This window comes from Pogona vitticeps, chromosome 1 (assembly GCF_051106095.1).
Source record: "Pogona vitticeps strain Pit_001003342236 chromosome 1, PviZW2.1, whole genome shotgun sequence".
Lineage (NCBI taxonomy): Eukaryota > Metazoa > Chordata > Lepidosauria > Squamata > Agamidae > Pogona > Pogona vitticeps.
The window spans coordinates 36,626,819-36,647,868 of record NC_135783.1 but is presented as its reverse complement, the minus strand read 5'-3'; the positions used below and the strand labels follow the sequence as shown (position 1 = coordinate 36,647,868).

Below are 21,050 nucleotides of genomic sequence, written 5' to 3'. Positions count from 1 at the left end.
TGTTGGCCAGTGAAAAGGGTGCCTGTCTGCTTCCTCACTCCTCCCAGCGTTTAGAGATTGGATTGGGAGACAGTCTTCGGACTGCCTGGTACTGTACTGCCTGGACTGTATTTTCCCTGCCTTCCCTGAACCTTTCTTGACCTAAGAAAAAAAGAAACAAAATATCCCCCTCTAGTGGTCAAAGGCGGAATAGCAGCTTCCCATTAGTTTCTATGGATGGAAAAGAGCAGATACGGATCAAATGGTTTTCAATGCATTCCTATGGGAAATGCAGATTTGACTTGAGAACTTTTTGACTTGAGAACCGCCTTCCAATACGGATTAAGTTCTCAAGTCAAGACCCCACTGTATCCCATTACAGCTTTACCCACTCTTTTGTTGACTATGAGGGCTACTCCATTCTTTCTACGGGATTCGTGCCCACCATAGTAGACATGGTAATCATCTGATTTGAATTCACCCATTCCTGTCCATTTTAGTTCACTGACGCCCAGGATGTCAATGTTTATTCTTGCCATCTCCTGTTTGACCACCTCCAGCTTCCCAAGGTTCATAGATCTTACATTCCAGGTTCCTATGCAATATTTTTCTTTGCAGCATTGGACTTTCCTTTCACTTCCAGGCACGTCCACAGCTGAGCGTCCTTTCGGCTTTGGCCCAACCACTTCATTAGCTCTGGGGCTACTTGTACTTGTCCTCCGCTCTTCCTCAGTAGTATGCTGGACGCCTTCCGACCTGAGGGGCCCATCTTCCAGTGTCATATCTTTTAGCCTTTTGTTTCTGATCATGGGGCGTTCTTGGCAAAGATACTGGAGTGGAATTGCCGGTTCCTACTCCAGGTGGATTGTGTTTAGTCGGAACTCTCCACTATGACCTGTCCGTCTTGGGTGTCCCTGCACGGCATAGCCCATAGCTTCTCTGAGTTGCTCAAGCCCCTTCGCCACGACAAGGCAGCAATCCATGAAGGGGCCTTGATAAGCTGGATGTGGCCAAACATGAGCTGGCCAGAATAAACATTGACATCCTGGGCCACAGTGAACTAAAATGGACGGGAATGGGCAAATTCAATTCAGACGATTATCATATCTACTACTGTAGGCAAGAATCCCGTAGAAGGAATGGAGTAGCCCTGATAGTCAACAAAAGAGTGGGAAAAGCTGTACTAGGATACAATCTCAAAAATGATAGAATGATTTCAATACGAATCCAAGGCAGACCTTTCAACATCACAGTAATCCACGTTTATGCACCAACCACCGATGCTGAAGAGGCTGATATTGACCAATTCTATGAAGACTTAAGCACCTTCTAGAACTGACACCAAAGAAAGATGTTCTTCTCATTATAGGAGATTGGAATGCTAAAGTAGAGAGTCAAAAGATAAAAGGAACAACAGGGAAGTTTGGCCTTGGAGTTCAAAATGAAGCAGGGCAAAGGCTAATAGAGTTTTGTCAAGAGAACAAGCTGGTCATCACAAACACTCTTTTCCAACAAGACAAGAGGCAACTTTATACATGGACATCACCAGATGGACAATACCAAAATCAGATTGATTATGTTTTCTGCAGCCAAAGACAAAGAAGCTCTATACATTCAGCAAAAACAAGTCCTGGAGCTGATTGTGGCTCTGATCATCAGCTTCTTATAGCAAAATTCAGTGGAAGACGGGAGCGCCTGGTGTGCTCTGGTCCGTGGGGTCACAAAGAGTCGGACACAACTTAACAACTAAACAACAACATCTTGAAGAAAAGATATGCATTGAAAGAAAGGATCAGGGGAAGATAAAACTAACCAGGAAATGTTGCTAATTTCCTGGTTACACTTGGCACTACAGCAGAACAGTGCTGGTACTATTATGGGGAAAATTCAGATTCATCACTAAATGTACTGGCAGGGAACAAATGTACTCAATAAGGAACTACAGCCACTATACACAACTGCACAATAATCACACCTACTAGGCATGGGGCTTTTGAATTTTTTTGACTACAGCTCCCCAAATTAACCAGAAAATCGTCCAGCAAGAATTCTGCTAGCTGTAGGCAAAAACTCCATTTCCTATGAGTCTCCCTCTGGATACGCCATGAATTGCTTGAGGGAGAAATAAATGGGTGGAAGTGGTTAATTTTTTTATTATTATTTAATTTATACCCCGCCTATCTGGTCGGTGAGGACCACTCTAGGCGGCTAAGCTGCATGGAAGCTACAAAGGATTTAGGGACTGATTGTTTCATGAGAAGCATCTTTTACAGAGACTAACAAGCAGAGAGGCTGCCAGTTCCCCAATCCCCTGTGACACCCATGGAGATTAGGTACAGTTACCATTTTGTTTTCTTTTTCGAGTAATTAATGGTGGCTCCAGAGAGAGACTCGCCAAGGTGCAGGTGTAAGTACTGAAACTTCTCTGAGGATTTGGATTTTTGTACTACAGCTCCCAGAATTCTGGCTAGGAGGATCTAAAATATTTTTAAAATATTATAAAAATCCCATGTCTAACTCACATATCTGAGACTATTTGATAGGCACCAATGGATCAAGAAGTCTTACTGACACACTAACATGGAATCTCCTGTTTGCACAAGCGGTGCCCTTTGGCAAATGGAGCTCCTTCATTAGGCACAGCTGAAATGATAGTTCCTTGTAAAATCTCCATGATCTATGGTCACTGCACGATTGGTTCAGCCTCAAGAGGACCTTAGCCTTTACATTTTAAATGTACCTTTAAAAATATTTACATGCACACTGAAAAGTATTATCTGAGAAGTAATATTCAGTCATAAAACAACAATTCTATAAAGCCAGCCAGTAATAGTGTCATCCATATTGCAGATAAGAAAGGTGAGAACACTGAGCCTGAGAACCAGAGTGTGTGGTTTCCTAGTGATTTCATGACATGATTAAACCCAGTAAGTGACTTGTAGATTGCAATACACCAGTTCTGAAAATACCACAAAATGCTGGTATTTATCCAAATATATCAAATCATCAAATGCCCATGACCTTTTAAAAACAGGAAGCAGTCTGAAAGAACAAGGATAATTATACTGTCACATCATTTCTTAACTGCTTAAGATGACCAAGAGAGACAACACCCGCCCTCCCACATTCCATTAAAAATATATCCAATTTAGCTCTCATGTTCTTTCTTCAGATTCATCTTTGATGTATTGAATGATGCATATTACCTCCAGACTGTCTGACATGATACACTTTCTGATTCAGTGGGAGAGATTGTTACATTTTTCCAAGAGGTAGTATTCACTTTCCCCCCCTCCTTTTAATCTTAATTGCGTAACTGATTTGACTCAATATATCTCAAAGTACATAGCAATTTTAAACGATTTACGTATTGAGAGGTAGCTTGATCTCCCACTGAAAAGCACTAGTGAAAAATAGTTGCATAGCAACACACTTTAAGAATAGTATAACACCCAAGGAACCACCAAAGGTAACTTAAAGATATAACAAACCATTATGCAGCATAAGTCCATGAAATCAGGACTGCAGTTGAACTGTAAACAAGAATGTACATAATAGTGTTGTTTGGCTTTTTAAAGATACTTTTCAAGACATAATTATTACAGACTAGGCTGCATTCAGCCAGCAGTTTCCCCACTGAAATATATATGATACCTTTAGGGTGGAATGAGTGACCTCAACGGAAACTAGGTTCTTTTTCGCTTTGCCTTCAGTCTGAGTGCTGCACTCCTTAGTTTGTAAAAAATGCAGTGGTTTTATTCCATAGTGGGTTTTTGTTAACTGAAAAATGGGTTTAGCTAAATATATATATATATATTAACCCAAATGCCCTCTGGTGGCCAACAAATGTTTTCATTATTTTTAAATTTCAGTACAGTGGTGCCTCACTTGACGATGATAATGCGTTCCGTTAAAATAGCTGTTAAGAGAAATCGTCGTCAAGCGAAATAAAAAAAACCATTGAAATGCATTGAAAACTGGTTCAATGCGTTCCAATGGGTGAAATACCTCATCGTGCAGTGAAGATCCTCCATAAGGCAGCCATTTTCTGGTGCCTGTATAGCAAGGAATCCGTCCTTAACACAGCGGGGAGCCATTTTGCACAGCGGGGAGCCATTTTGCACAGCAGGGAGCCATTTTGAAACCTGACGATCAGCTGTTTTTAGATTGTCATAATGTGAAGAACTGGTTCCCGAAGCAGGGAACCGATCATCGTGAAGCAAATTTTTCCCATAGGAACCCATCGTAAAGCAGATTTGTCATTTAACGAGGTAATCGTTAAGCACGGCACCACTGTAGTACCTATGGTATATACCCTCCAGTCCCTATTTTTGATTCTTAAAAAAAACAATTTTTAATGTTGTGTGAAGGCACTGGGGGTGCTAAAATAGTCCTCAGGTTCCAAAATTTGTCCACCACATTTTTAGAGGGGAAAAACCATTTTCAAATCTATTAGGGCATCCTTTTGGACTATGGAATATGCACAGATTCTGCTAGTTTCTGGTTCTTTCTCGGGATAAGCATGCTCTGTCCACAGGCATGCAAAAAACTTCCACTCAAACTAGAAGAATCATTCTAAAAGTTGCCACACATAGCTGAACTAGTAAATGCAATTACAGAGATATGGAGGGCTGTCCAGCTCAAAAACTGGAACAGAAAACACTTGAGAGCTTGCACAGTTCAGATCATACAGTCAGACTGCAAACATAGATGAAAAATGCAATTTATTTTGCTCACAAAACTTACTTCACAAGCCTCACATTTCCTTTGAAAACTTTCTCTGAAAAATCTTGAACGAGTGATCAAACAGAAACAGAAGAAGCATGGAAGATTATTTACGTTTGCTTGGGACAGATGATTGCATACATTAACTAGTTTGTTTTTATCTAAAAAGTGGGGCTTTGCTCCTCAAGCAAACGCTACAGTTAAAGAAAGAACTTACCTTTGGTGCAAGGCTCTGGCAGAAATGGATGACTGCTTCATAACAGGCAAAAGATGACTGTCCCCATCACTGCTATCTCTCAGCTCTACTGCTTTTCTTCTTACTTTTGCTCATTTATACACTGCCAAACCCCTGTTCAGCCAGTGTGGCTTCCCCCCTCCCTTAACCAAAATAATGTATTCACAGAATTTAATACTGACAATTAAAAGCCATGAACATGATAATTCAATTCACAAATTTGCATTTCAATCCACTATTTAAAAGACGGCATGGTGTTTTAGTAGCTAGGTCAGTGCAGTGTTGGCATTCACATTTCTGAGGGGTATGGCACATCAAAAATGAGTGCCTCAAAAGGACCTTACCTAATGAGGGTGCAGTCAGATGGGCATTTGTCCTACTGTTTGATTTGCTGCTGCTTTTTTCAAGTGATCAGATGACATAATTGCTGGAGTGAACCAGACCGTCCCCAGAGCATTCCTACCTGAAAATTTCTAGGTCCCTGTTAGGGGCTACTCTTTTGTAGGTGCAGATAGGATTGCTCAATCGCTAGGGTTGAACCAAAGTGAGCTGCCTGCTTTAATTTCCCGGCTAGCTTTAACACCTGCATATTATTAGTGGATTAAACTGACCTCTTAGCCACTTAATGATATGGGGAAAGAAATTAAATAGGGAAATTAAAAACTAACTTCCTCACTCCTCCATGGAGCAGAGAGAAGAAACAAAAATTGTTTTTTAGCCAATGTGGGCATTGCTGATGCACTGCATCACTTAAATAAAAATTTTTAAAAATTGAGAATTGTTGGGGTTTTTTAATGAAATCTTCCTCGTGGAAGCCGGAGGAGAAAGAAGGGGCAAGGAGAGAATGACTTCTGAGGACCAAATGGGGGTCATTTGAAGTATGTATGCCATTTGGATGCAAGGACTGTAAACAAATGGCATATTGGATCTCCACTTGACCTTAAGCGACCCAATTTCTACCACTCGAGCCTACTCTAATGAACCCGCATAGACATGTCCTGAGTCCAACAAAAGCCAATCTTATTTAGGGAAAATATACAGAACATCCCTACTTCAGAAAGCAGGTTATTTCAGATAAGTGAATTCATGTGAGCCACCGTGTGCAGCATTATTCACTTATGAAAGAGTTATTCTGTGTTGTTAACATGTTCAAAACATTTTATAATGTGCTGTAATGTGCAGAAGTTATAACTAGAGATGGAGGTATAGGAATAGGAATATCCCAGCACAGGTGGTGTTAACAAGGGTCCAGCCCCATGGGGCCAGCCAGTCCACTCACCGATCCAACGCGAACAGTTTGATTCTACCAATGACTCCAAAGAGTGTGATCCGCTCACTACTCTTCAACCTTGCAGCAAGGCTTGTCCTCCTGCCTCTTGCCAGGAGTGGCGAGCAGATTGCACACTGTGGAGCCATTGGTAGAATCATGCCGTCTGCATCTGCTTTAGATTGGTAAGTGGGCTGTTTCTTAATGCCACCTGTGCAGGGATATTCATATTCAAATACCCCCCATCTCTAGTTCTAACTAGAGTAAATACTTCACTATATATTAAATACCGTATTTTTTCATGTATAAAATACTCCATGTATAAAACACCCCCCACTTTTATAACTCCATATTTAGAAATCAATATTTTAAACATAAAACAGAATACATTTTTATTTAGTAATTAGGTAACAGCAGATGGAACGCTGGGTGCAGCACTACTCCGAGCTATATTCCAGAAAGAATGTAGTAACCGAAGAAGCATTAAATAACATTGAGTGCCTGCCTGTCTTGGAAGAGCTGGACAGCGAACCAACCCTAGCAGAAATAAATGCGGCTTTGGATTTCCTCACCTCCGGCAAGGCACCTGGAAGGGACAACATCCCTGTTGAAGTGCTGAAATGCAGTAAGGAGATCATCATCACCGAACTGTATGAAATCTTTTGTCTCTGCTGGAGGGAAGGTGGAGTACCACAGGACATGAAGGATGCAAACATTGTCACATTGTACAAGAACAAAGGTGACGGGGGTGACTGCAATAACTACTGTGGTATCTCTCTTCTTAGTGTTGTAGGGAAGCTGCTTGCCCGTGTTGTGCTGAAGAGGCTCCAGGTGCTTGCAGACAGAGTCTATCCAGAATCACAGTGTGGATTTCGAGCTAATAGATCCACCACCGACATGGTATTCTCTCTCCGACAGTTGCAGGAGAAATACAGGGAACAACAACAGCCACTCTTAGTGGCCTTCATAGACCTTACAAAAGCATTTGACTTGGTTAGCAAGGATGGCCTGTTCAAAATACTTCCCAACACTGGATGTCCACCTCGTCTCCTTAACATCATCAGGTCCTTCCACGATGGAATGAAAGGCACTGTAGTTTTTGACGGCTCAACATCAGATCCCTTTGACATCCGAAGCAGAGTGAAACAGGGCTGTGTCCTCGCACCAACACTTTTTGGGATCTTTTTTGCTGTCATGCTGAAGCATGCCTTTGGAACTGCAACCGAGGTCGTCTATCTCCGGACTAGATCAGACGGAAAGCTCTTTAATCTCTCTAGATTGAGAGCAAAGACCAAAGTCCAACTGAAATGCATGCGGGACTTCCTCTTTGCAGACGATGCAGCCATTGTTGCCCACTCTGCTGAAGACCTCCAACAACTCATGAATCGTTTCAGCAAGGCCTGCCAAGACTTTGGACTAACAATCAGCCTGAAGAAAACACAAGTCATGGGCCAGGGTGTGGACTCACCTCCCTCTATTACCATCTCCACACAAGAATTGGAGGTTGTTCATGACTTTGTGTACCTTGGCTCAACCATCTCTGACACCCTCTCTCTAGATGTCGAGCTGGATAAACGCATTGGGAAAGCAGCTACCATGTTCTCTAGACTCACAAAGAGAGTATGGCTCAATAAGAAACTGACAACACATACCAAGATCCAGGTCTATAGAGCCTGTGTCCTGAGCACACTCCCGTACTGCAGTGAGTCCTGGACACTTTGTGCCCGGCAGGAGAGGAAGCTGAACACCTTCCATATGCGTTGCCTCCGACGGATTTTTGGTATCACCTGGCAGGACAGAGTTCCAAATAGAGTAGTCCCAAAACGAGCTGGAATTTTCAGCATGCATACATTACTGAAACAGCGACGTCTACGCTGGCTTGGGCACGTTGTGAGAATGGCTGATGGTCGGATTCCAAAGGATCTCCTATATGGAGATTTGGGCAGGGAAATCGCCCCAGAGGGAGACCACAGCTGCGATACAAGGATATCTGCAAGCGGGATCTGAAGGCCTTAGGAATAGACCTCAACAGATGGGAAACTCTGACATCTGATCGTTCAGCCTGGAGGCAGGAGGTACATCACGGCCTCTCCCAATTTGAAGAGACCCTTGTCCAGCAGGCCGAGGCAAAGAGGAAGTCACAAAGGAAGCAAAACCAGGGAGCTGGACAGGGGACAGATTGGATTTGTCTTCAGTGTGGAAGAGATTGTAACTCTCGAATTGGCCTTCTCAGCCACACTAGACGCTGTTCCAAGTCCTCCATACAGAGCACGCTACCATAGTCTTTCGAGACTGAAGGATGCCTACACACAGGTAACATTTACATACCAGTACTGTCCCTGTTGTATCTGAGCATTGCCTACAAGCTCCACCTCCAATGAGGTGTGTTCCAATTGGTTTGTTCAGCATCAGCTGATGTCACTTACATAAATCTCATGATTGGAGGAAGCTAAGTCTCCTGACTGTAGGAAGCTAAGCCTCATAACTGGAGGAAGCCTGTTTGCAGAGGCAAGGTATGGACAGTTTTGCAATCGTGAAAGTAATCCCTTGGCTTATTTCAGTGTATAAAACGGCCTCAATTTTTATTCTAAAGTTTTTAGACAAAAGTATTGTCATATACAGAAAAACACAGTACTAAAATACCAACCTGCTTCTCTATATATATTTGGACTTCAGCCCCCATTACCACAGCCAGCACAACCAGTAGTTGTGTTGGCCAGGCAATAGATTCTATAGTTCAACACATTTGCAGGCCTGGAGGGGGGCTGGACGAAAATAGTGTTTCAAATAAAGAATGTATTTTCTATTTTTAAAATTGGTATATATGTCATTTAATCCTTCTCTTTGTCTTCTTTTCCCTCAATTTTTTTCTGATAGGTATCGTGACCCAAAGTAGACACCAAGTGAGCAGATCTTCATGCTGAAGAGCACTTATTTGTAAGAACACAGCCTTCAGCAGGAACAATCCTACACAACTCTTCTCATTTTCTCCACCCACAACGTCTATCTCCATGATACTGACTAGTACCTCTTCTTTTCCTTCCTTCTTTCATCACCACAGAGACTGTTGTGGTGGCGTTTTCAAGCAGTCAGTTGTTATAGTTACTTCTTTAATTGCAAGAAGAATGCTGCAGCTCAGGGAACGGAAGTTCATAGCTCTTAAAAATTCCCTGAGCTACTTTGACAGGTGTGCTAGCATGTATAAAAAATGATGTAGCTGAGTGCACCTCTGTCCTTCAATCTTCATTGGTGGACCTGATTGTGTCACTCACTTTGTAACCACAAAGTACTGGACACATTTTAAAAATGCTTGTTCCCTTCAAAGTCCTGTTTAAATACCCTGTGCTTCCATTTTAACCAACTTCCACCTTCTGCACTTCATGGCACAGTGGCTAAACTGCTGTACTGCAGCCGAAACTCTGCTCATGACCTAGGTTCAATGACCTTCAGTTTATTCTGCCTGCCATCCTTTTGAGGTTGGTAAACTGAGCATCCAACTCTCAGGGAGAGGGGCAATGCATAGCCTGCATAATTAAATTGTAAACCGCCCAGAGAGTGCTTTAAGCGCAATGGTGGTGGTATATAAGTAGCACGCTTTGATTTGCTCATTTGCCGTAATGCTGCTTCTTTCATTTTTTACTCCCTAGGACTGGTCCAAAATATTTAAGTGTCTCAAACTTTCTAATCATTTTTAAGCAATATTACACTTGATAGGAAACACCTGGTTCTTTAATAGTACTCCCGGTCTCCAGCCAGTTTCACTTTAGACTTATTCAGGTGTTATGCCGGAGTCCACACAGGGCTAGAAGACTAGTGAGGATGGAGATACTCAATAAGCTCCAAGTCTCCCATTCTCATTTCACCTAAACATCATTCATACATTTACATGTACTGTATGCACCTACAACAGAGCTTGTAAAGGTAAAGGTAAAGGTTCCCCTTGACAATTTTTGTCCAGTCGTGTTCGACTCTAGGGGGCGGTGCTCATCCCCGTTTCCAAGCCATAAAGCCAGCGTTTTGTCCGAAGACAATCTTCCGTGGTCACATGGCCAGTGCGACTTAGACACGGAACGCTGTTACCTTCCCACCGAGGTGGTCCCTATTTATCTACTTGCAGTTGAATGCTTTCGAACCGCTAGGTTGGCAGGAGCTGGGACAAGCGACAGGCGCTCACTCCGTCGCGTGGATTCGATCTTATGACTGCTTGGTCTTCTGACCCTGCAGCACAGGCTTCTGTGGTTTAGCCCACAGCGCCACCACGTCCCTATACAGCAGAGCTTCTGGTGCATTCAAATTGAATATGCTTACAGACCCTGCTGCAGACCTTTGCCAGAAAGACAAGAGGGGTTGCCTTACTTCTGGGTGGTGGTCGGTGAAGCCAGGGTCCACAGGATCAAATCTTGGATCTTTCTGATAATGCCCACCCATACTCTACTTCCAGTTGATCCAGCTGTCTCTGTTTTTGGACTCTTGTGTATGCAGACTGTCTGATGGACATCTGTGCATCCAGGATTGCGGGGAGGGGTCTTAAATGTCCAAAAATTGATGCTGCTGGTTGTGCTGCAGCTTGTTACAGACAAACCTTAAGCATAAATGGGTTTGTACTGTGTACAGACTGATGATTCCCATTTGGGCCTTTTTAGTATCTCTTTCATAAAACTTATGGGGAATCTGTGGGGAATGCTTTTGAAACATGAGCACTAGAGCAATGGATGCCGAATAAGAGACTCACATATTGGTGTACTGTAAAAACAGACTGTTTCAATCAGCCTCCAGTTATCTGTCGATCTAATCAATTTCATCTTCCATCCCTCCTTCCAAAAAGGGACCTAAGACAGCTAACAAAAAGTGAATACAAACAAGTGCAAGAAAAACAAAAAGCAAATTTAAAACCAAAAACAGTTCATTCAGAAAGAAGAGGAAAAAGCCCCTTTGTAGTCAGTCACTTAGCTTGACTGCCAACACTTGCCTGTTTCAGCTGCTTCGATTATCTGTGTTAATAACTTGCAAACAAAAGTTAATAGAAGTTTAAGTACAAACTAGGTACTTGTGTGTTGTAGCTGACACAGTGACAAAATAGGACTCAGGACTTCTAGATTCGAATCTCCACTTGGTCATGGAAGTTCATGGAAGATGGTGGAGCTAGTAAATTCACTCTTTATATATCTCACTTAAGTTTCAGTTCTGAGTTGATTACACAAAACACAGACAAGTACAAACTGTTGTTCTAAATGTATTGGGGGGGGGGGAGTCAAAATGTTATATATACCAGAAACTCTTTCAACTGAACACATACTATACATACCTACATTTGATGATATGACTCTCATGCCATCAGATTTGTACACCAACATCATTTGCTCTCAGGGTAAAAAGAAATAAATATTGAATCATAATCAAGATCTATTGATTACTTTTCTTTCCCTCTGTTTAAGTGTCTTTGTGTGTTGGTATTTGTGCATGTATTTGAATACAAAGATGATTATTCAGGAAGAAATAATATATATTATTATATATAATATAATCAATATATTATACTCAAACATACAGATTAACTGCTACATTATATTCTTTAAGCACAGGTGTCTTCACACTGAAATGTGCAGATTACCATGATGCCCTATATAGCCATGCCTATTCTTCATAAACCAAATATATGGAAATGAAATGTGAAAAATAGTGAAGGTTTTTAAAGGTCAGAGAACACATGCTTTAGCTGTCTGACATTTTTAAAGACATGAGTACATGCACTGAACCCCACTGCAAAAGTAAAGCTGCTTGTGCTCCCATAAAAGCAACATATGAACAAATAAAAGGCTTTCATTTGAGACACAGCTCATCACAATTTAGCACCAGAACACAAATAAAATGTTATGGTTCAGTCCTGGAAAGCTGGGGAAATAAGTTCTGACAATGTGTAGAGTTTCTTGAGAGCAAATTACTACAGTCCATGAGGACCAGGAGAATAACAGGTATTATGACACAACTCAGACAAATCATATGTATTGAAATTCTATCCATGTTTTTTGTTAAACATATTGCTTTGATTCATTGTGCTTAACTTTAAATACTGCCTTTTAATTATGCTAACCATCATTGTCTACTCATTGCTTTCAACTTTAAATATTGTCTTTCAATGTTGTAAGCCATCTTGAGTCCTTTTTGGGGAGAAAGGAAGGGTAAAATATTAAATAAATAAATATTGATCTTTGTGAACCTGGCTACTCATTTCACCAAACCAAGCAACAGCAAGGAATCAAGCTTGTTGAAAATGTCACAATGTTTGTGCGCACTCTGCTGCCATGCAGAACAAAAGATGCACTACAGAGATGCACAGCCAGGAGGTGTATCTTGATCCTGCTGTCACCAGCTCTGAAGTAAGGAAGAAGGCTTGGAACAGAAGCAGAGGCATGTATAGCAATTTTGACATCCAGAGTTTTGTTGTCTTATCAGTTGTGGAGGAAGGCCTAGGACCAAGAACACAAGAACCATCAGTTCTGTGCTGAGTATGCCTATTTCATATATCCTTCTGCCTAGAGAGGAGCAGCTAGAGGTGGCATAAGCCCTTAGGACATGCATTTTCATGCCCCTTGAGCAGCAAACACCAATGGGCAGGTGCACATCCTTCTAGCAGCAGCTGTTTACACTCTCTATATTTTGGCCAGCTGGGTCAAGACCCCCCTCACTTTACCCTAGTTGTCACTCTAAGTGGAACCAATTTTATTTCATTATCTGTAATAACAGTTTCTTCCTGAACTGCTCAGAGACAGCAGAAACATATTTAGGTGGAGCATATTACTAAGGCACTCAGAATGCTGTTAGAATGAAGGTGTTGTGTGGCCGTTGCATCTTTTTTCCATAAGCATTTTTTTGTAAGAAAAAAGATGGAAGAACAAAAAAGAAAACAAGGGAAACTTGCAAACTGAAGACAATATTATCCAGGTCCTCCATAGGCTTCAGTTAAGGGAACATTCTGGGGTTTTGATTAGAGTGCATGCTAAAAGCACTATCAGGAAGCCATGGCCAGCAGCTTACCATCTTCCCAAGCTTCCAACTGTGTTGACGACTAAATCTGTTGGGCTGGTTAACAAAGCCAGCCAAAACTCTGGACATCTGCATGGGTAACTGCCAACTGGTATTGTGGAGATAATGACTAAAAATATAATGAAAAGCAGTTTATCAAGAACAGTGCCACGCTGATAATATTTTGCAGGGGATGGGTAAAGCGGATAGAGAGAAAAGCACTTTTCCCTCTCACACAATATTAGAACCAGGGGAGATCCACTCCAATTGAGTGTTGGGAGAGCGATTTCTAGAGGAGAAGTCCATCACAGATTACAAGCCATGGTAGGGATGTATAATCTCCTGGCTTAGAAGGAAGGTACCTCCAAATGCCGGATGCAGGAGAGGAATATCAGGAGACAGATATGTAGTTGTCTCGTGTGTTCCCAGAGGCATCTGGTGGGGCCACTGTGAGATATAGGAAGCAGGAATAGATGGGTCCTTGGCCTGATCCAGCAGGGCTCTTCTTATGTTTTTATAATTACGTAGCTGTTCAGGGAAGAGATTTAGATGGGCAAGGATTTGTGGTGGCCAGTTAGTTGGGCTATCAAAAGCCACATCCCATCAAATGTTGATACATAATTATTAAGGTCATAATATTTGGTATGAGGACCAAACTAGACAAAAGATTGGAAGACAGTAGTTACATCTCTTGGGTTTTTTCTTTTTTTAAACCAGCCAAGGGGAATTAGATCAGGACCACAGTGTTGGAGGAATGGGGGGATTAATCTCTGCTGCTCATTTTTATGATCTAAATTCTTCTATCCTCCCTCTAGCTGATGTTTCCATCAATAGGGCTGTTCTCAAAGTAAATGAAAGAAATTATATGAGACAGGAAGGGAATTACTCATGTAGTGTTCCTTTGAGGCAAAAGCCTCTAATGGCTTAGCCCTCAGAAACAACATCTCATCAATTAGTAGTACACATGTATGTGTATTTTCAGGAAGATAAATCTGATGAGCAAGACTTTCTGGTACCTTGGCCATTCAAAACAGGATCCTGTGATAGTTTGGAACCTATGTTCCTGGGTTTTTTAAAGATAAGAAACCCTGATGGCCAGCTGTTTCCAATGGTTTGGTTGTCTTAAGAAGTACCAAAAAAGGTGGACTCAAGAAATGTTCCGGCTTTGCTATTGATGCATTTGAGGAAAAAATGTCTTTTGCAGCAAATCCAATTGATACAGGCTGGTTGGGGCTTTTCCCCTTAAATCTTTGTCAAATGTAATTTCCCATGAATGAATGTTATCATGGACTGCACATGAAAACATGCCTCGCTTTGTTTTGTTAACCACTTTAAGACTTTGTCTAATTTTGTCTAACTGAATACACATCAAAAATAGAGGAAGCTCCTATCAAATACCAAGTCTTGTTTTTATTAATATTTCTGGAGGGTTTCTACTATAGAAGAAGGCCAAGTTGTGGCAGAGAACACGGTGTGGCCTCTTAAAAAATAAATGTACTGTGCAAACTTAGTCCGGGAACACTAAAAGGATATACGCATCCTATCTCCCCCACCCTCTTTTAAGTTCACAAAACCCTTCAAGTAGGTTAGTTTGGAAGATAATACCTGGCCAAAATCACATTCCTGGCTCAGTGGAGATCTAGGGAAGTTATTGACTTTGACTTTGCAGGGGTGCTGTGTCCTCCTCTCTGGGGTTTTGTCTGCAGTTTAAAGGAGGTATTCTGGGTGCTGAGTCTGTTTAGGGGATAGGCTTCAGCACTCTGGATAGCTTCCATCAAATTTGGACTAAAATCCCAAGATTAGGAAATGTTTCAGTTTTAACACACATCTTACAACTGCCCACTCATTCTTTCAAATGTGTGTCATACTTTGTTCCTTATTACTACTATCTAGATCAGCCACTCTCAACCTTTTTATGGCCATGGCCATAAAACACAATAAGAAAGAAATATAGGCCAAATCACGATTGTGTAAGTCATATAATACACCTTGGCTTACAAGGTTTTGTGTGAATGTTTCCAGTTTGTGGTCCCCTTCAAATGTGCCATGGTCCCCCAGGGAACCATATGCCCCCTCCCATTAAGAATGGCCAATCTAGATTAATAACTTGCTTGACTAAGTATACACCCAATTAGTCATAACAAAACAAAAAAGAAAAACAAAACAAAACAAAAAAGCCACCAAAATCATGAGGCAGCCACTGAAAATAAACCTAGTTTATGTATGTGTCAGCTCACACATTCAAGTACTGTACAGCACTTATTCTTGAATCCATGACAGGTAGTTCAGAATCTCTCTCCTCCAACCCACACATTCAATTAATGCATATTAGGACCAGGCAATCAAACAGGCTGGCCAATAACATGCACTTGCTACTGTACCACTCTTCGAGCATTGGTGTGAAAGGAGGGAGCAAAGGGTGATTCATCTGTGAGAATGTGAACCAGGATTGGACAGGATTCACTTCCACCCTGAGAACCTGTATGAGCACATATCTCTATGCACAGATCTATTCACACTGGATCTGAACAAATGCACAAGCATAAGGAGAAACAGATGCACTGCCACTCCCCACCTCACACATTTCACTGAACAAAAGGGGACGTTTGAACACACATCCAGGACCAGCTCAAATCATCTTGCTGTCTGAGGCAGGGCAGCACACCGTCCTCCCACTCATCCAGGAAAAGGTTTGCGGTATCCAAAGTTGAACAAGCAGAGCTTAGGGAAGTTACATTTTTTGACTGGCTAGGTATTCTGAGATTTTTATTTCAATAAATGATTTTTGCCCACTCTGTAGTCGTTAGCTGAGCACATACAGCAGAACATCCCAGAAGCCTGTACCCCAAAACCTAGCAATTAAAAAAAAGACAATAAAAAGAAAGTGTGAAGGCGTAATGGCTTGAAGCGTTCCTGGGAAGGCTAGAGGAATGCATAAACCCAAGCCGATGGGAATGAAAGGGCTAGAAAGTTGGGTAGGAACGGGGGAGGAGGAGGGTCTACTCACATGCCAGATAGCGAAGAAGATGAGGGCGGCGCAAAGAACCAAGGAGAGCATGTAGCAGAAAGCAGCAAAAGTGAAGGCCATGGCGGGAGAAAAGCCTCGTGGAGCTGGCGCGAGCGGCCCCCCCCCCGCCTCGGAAAACAGAGCGCCCTCTGGAGGGGACAGGCGGGAAGCGGTTCTTCCTTTCCCCGTTAGAAAGGGGACCCGCACCAGCTCACGTCAAAAAGCTGCCCCGGAGTTGGAAAGCATCCCTCAGGCGGAGGCGCGCGGCATGGAGTGTTGCGCTTGGGCGGGCTTTTTGGGGGGCTTGAAGGAGGCCATCCGCATTCCTGCGGAAGCAGCGGACCGGCCGCCGGTAAGGCAGAGACAGCGTCCCCTAAAGCGCCTCAAACTCATCTGAGAGAAAAAGAAGTCCCCCTCCTCTTCTCCCGCAAAGGCGGCTGGTTCACTAGGCGACCCTCGGCGCACGAGGGAGCCCCACTTCCCCCGCGCCGCCAAGCGCCATGGCAAGGGGAAAACTGGTCCTCTCGGCCCTTCTCTGCGCCCGTCTGAGCAGAAAAGGAAAGGGGACTGGGAGAAGCACGCTGGAAGTCCTGCCGTCAGGCTCCAGGGCGAAGCGCTCAGCCTCTCGCTCTCAAGCGGGGAAGGAGCGCGCCTCGGGCTCCCCGCGCCGCTTTTTCGTCTTCGGCGGGAGTTCCTTTGTTCCGCAGTCCGGCGGCGAAGGCTCAGTCAATCATCCTCGACGCCGTCTGCGTTACCGCCTTCTCGGTGGCCACGGAGGGCAGTGGTGGAGGTACGGAAGAGGCCACCTCCCCTCGGACCGGTAGGGGCTGCTTGCATGGCGAGGGAAGGGGGACACGACTTGCTGCTGTCGCCAGTCCACGCGAGTCTTGCGCGCTCTCCGCCTGTCAGCTGTAGAGCTCTCGGCTGTCACACCTCCAGCGGCACGAAGTAGACGGCAAGGAGGAGACTCCGTGGGCTGACTCCTCCCTCATCACCGCTGCGTCGCCGCCCCTCCAACTTGTGCCTGTTCTCCTGAGTTACCACAAGCCATCACGTGGCTCTTTTCCGATCTGTGGCCGTCTGTTTTCCTTCTTCCCGTCTCCGCTCTTTATCTCATGCCAGCAAAATTGCATGGCAAGAGGCAGAGAGGGCTTTCAACTTCGCGACTGTTGCGGGCTACGCTCGACGTCCGGAAACACCCCGACCGCGCAATGAATCCGCTTCGCGGTCCGCACGGAAGCACTTGAAAAACCCACGTTTCTCCAGACGCAGGCTGAAAACGATCGGGGGCGGAGGGGAATCACAAGTGCAATATCCATTTAAATGCCCTTCCGGGAAAGAATAGAAGTCCGTGTCTTTCTCGTGGCATTCATGAAGGATGTAGACACTTGTTCCTGAAGGATGCCGTCAGAAAGGACATAATCTGCGTGGTATTTTAAGTGAGAACAGTCAGAGTAACGTCAAAAGAAGAGCAATTAATGCCATCGTGGAATGAAAGGTCCAAAATATACCTGACATTTTAGCTGTACGTGTTTTTCTTTGTGTGCTTCTTTGTTTACCAGTCACCTTATTGACGAAGCACTGACGGTAACATACAGAACAAAATCCAACACGATCAAACTAATAACATCACTTAAAATGTAATATTTTTTGATGATTGTGAGCCGCCTAGAGTGGTCCTGAGTTGGCTAGATAGGCGGGATATAAATAAAATAAAATAAAATAAAATAAAATAAAATAAAATAAAATAAATAAATAAATATAAAACGACATTACAAGGAGCAACAAGAACATCCTAAGAGTAGAATGCAAATATCAAGGCAATTAGAGAGTTTTTAAAAAATAGGGTCCCTGGCTGCAACTAGCGCTATTGGATGGAAAGGTGGGATAAAAGTTTAACACCAAGAAAAAGGAAAAAGAAATAATTGGTGGTGTTTTCCCTTCCTGACTATGGAGAGTTTGTTTTGTTCAATACTAAAGGCTAGGTCTGGTTGTTAGTCCCAACTAGGGTAGATGAGTCTAATAAATGAGACTTACATAAGTGCTGACTTAGCAAATCCCATTCATACAGTGGATCAGCTCTTGTTAGGACTAGCAATTGGGTTCAGGTCATGTCTCCCTTAGATTTGGGGGAAGTAGGTCCTCTATATTCCAAGTAAACCTCTAATGACAACAAATTACAAAATATATTTTGGTACCTTATCCTACCTCCCACAAGCATGTCTTTGGCTCTTGATCCTTCCTCACCTGAACTTCAGTAGGGAATTGGCCTTCCATGTTTAAAGGAAAGATCCAAAACACAAAATATGCTTCTTTCATTTAATTTGTGTTTCCACAACTACTGAGAGATTGGCAAAAGAGCTTCTAAAACACAAATGGTTTGTGTTTGTAAAAGAGGGTGATGTTAAAGATTTGTGTTTCTTTTGTGTTCCCTCTTTCATGTAACCTTTTGGTGCCCTTTGTAAGGCAAAGTGCATGTCAATTTTTTATTCAGTACTATCATAAAGGGCTGTCGGCAGCAGCCAACCTGTGCCTCCATCTTGCATCCTCCTCCCTTGTTTGCCTCCCTCCATCCACCCTGATTTTTGGGGAATGTTTTTCACTTGCCTGGATTGTTTTTTTCTTGTTGTCAGGCAGTCTGCCCTATGTCAGCATGCTTCCTTGGAATTTTCTTGAACTCCCACCCCTGCTTTTTTCAGGGATTTCCCTCCTCTTTGTTTATTGGGCAAAGGGTTCTTCCCTTCCTTTGATTATTTTTACTGTTCCCTAGCCTGCCCTGCTTGCTGGACTCAGAGAAAATAAGACACCAGGTGGGAGAGTCATCTTGCCATATTCTAGTATTTCTAGTAGCAGGGCTTCAGTTTTATTTTCTTGGTTGCCTCCTTTTCTTAGTTTTGGGGAGGGAGTTGTGGTTTTTTTTAATTTTGCTATTTCTCCTTGTGTGAAGGAGTGCCTTCCTTGTCCACCTGAATTTTTAGAATACAGTAGGTTTTCATTATTTGACTGTATTTTAAAGGTATATATTTTGGTGAGGTTTGGGAGAACTTGTTTGCTTCTATGGGTATGAGTGGGCCATGGGAGGTAGACTTTGTGACTGTGCCAGTGTGCCACTGAACTGTTTGGGTGGTTGTTGCTGTTGGGCTGGCACAGGTTGGGGCATTTCTCTGTTGCTCTTGTTGGTATTGTGCTCCTATTGTTTCCTTTGGTGAGTGTCTCTATATGCCGGGCAGCCAGTGTCTGGCTTGCTGGCTTCTTCCTTGTATTTGTTGTTGTTGGGCTGCCCATGCTTGGAGGGTCTGTTATGCTGGATAGGTGGCAATTAACTCCTATTGAACTCATGTTGTTTTGAATGTGATAATATGAATTAGTGCCTGCATAGGTTTAACAAGGATTTTTCTTCCTCTCATACTGTTGCTGGCTTTTAGAGTAGACTGATTCTCTGTTACCTTGCCTCTTGTTTTTAAGAGTAGTTTTAAAGGATTCTTTAGGGCATTTAGAGTGCTAGAAAACGTTAATGAGGAAACACACACAAGAGACGTTTCTGTTTTGTGTAAAATGAAAGAATTGGCATGTGAAAAATATAAAAACAGAAGAAAACAAAAAAGGCAGCCCCCCCAAAAAAATCAAAATAAAAAATTTGCAAATATTCACTGTACTTATCCCTAATACAGTATGTGCTCAGTTTACAAGTGTGATGGAGTTGAAGCTGTGTGGGATATGTAGTCAGAGAAATGTAAGATAGAGTCAGACGGGTTCTGTGTGAAGATGATTTGAGAGACATTGGAATGTCTTTTTCTAAGTGCTATGAGAGTGTTTTTCTGAAGACCAGTACATTGTGGTTCGAGATAAAGCTGAAGGTCGGACAAAGAAGCCAGTGGAAGACTCAACATTCTGAGCAAATTGGAGAAGAGATAAAACACCTGGATCTTCATGGGAATCGAGGGAGGAGGAAGATGTTACAGCCCCTTGAGGCTAATTGGTTAACAGCCATGAAGTGTCGAGAAGAAGGGAGGAGTTAGAGAATGTAGAAAATGGACGATGGGTTATGTGAGAGATGTTCAATTCCATGATGATGGGAGAGAGAAAGAACTTGATGGTTTGAGCATGTGGCTTGAAGGAGAAAGAATGTACAAGTAAAGAAGGAGGTGGGGCTAGCCCACCTTAGCCCAGCTTAGTAGTGTTTTTTTATTTTACTGGGGATTAGTTATTTTATTTAACTGTAATAATATTTGAATATGTTCTTTATGCTAAAGCTTGAGCAATATAAACTGATTCTATGAAACTCTATCTTTCTAAAAAAATTTAAATTCTTACAAAGGACTGGTCTCTTGAACAGCAGAGTCTAGCTAAATCCAGGGAGTGGAGAGGGCCACAAATTAGCTATCTTTAAGAGTCCTATCTAACTGAGCTGTTGTGAATTCTAAGGAATCACAAAGCCTATGTGTCTGTACTGGGTAAAAATAAAGTGTTCTTTTAAGGTCAGACTTGCTCAATGGGCTTACGCTACGTACTGCTGAGGTCTTAGGACTTGCCTCAGCACAAAGGTAGTAGGTAAGCGGCCTGTCAAACTCTCTGACCGAGTGCCAAGCTACTTAGGGAGGCCTGAGCACCACAACCAGCATCTCATTAATTTTCAACATGGCCCGTTCATGCCAGCATCTGACCTATTCCAGCTACATCCTCTGCGAAACCTGTTTCCAGGCCTGACAATTGCCTTATCTAAATTGTCTTCTCCAGTCATATTCCATTGAAGCTTTTTTAGTATCATCTCAACACTGGAGTATTTAGCAATGATTCTTAACAACTGCAGAGAA

At 42.8% G+C, this 21,050-nt stretch overlaps 1 protein-coding gene across 2 annotated transcripts in view; it reads right to left on the bottom strand.

The window, feature by feature from the left end:
* The window catches only part of CNIH3 (cornichon family AMPA receptor auxiliary protein 3), a 108,562-nt gene extending 92,074 nt beyond the window's left edge, over nt 1-16,488 (bottom strand). For both annotated transcript variants that reach the window (XM_020786654.3, XM_020786655.3), the window contains exon 1: nt 16,237-16,488. In XM_020786654.3, the coding sequence (XP_020642313.1) occupies nt 16,237-16,317 (81 nt within the window). In that variant the 5' untranslated portion in view covers nt 16,318-16,488. The remainder of the gene's footprint in view (nt 1-16,236) is intronic.
* Between the last annotated feature and the right edge of the window lie 4,562 nt (nt 16,489-21,050).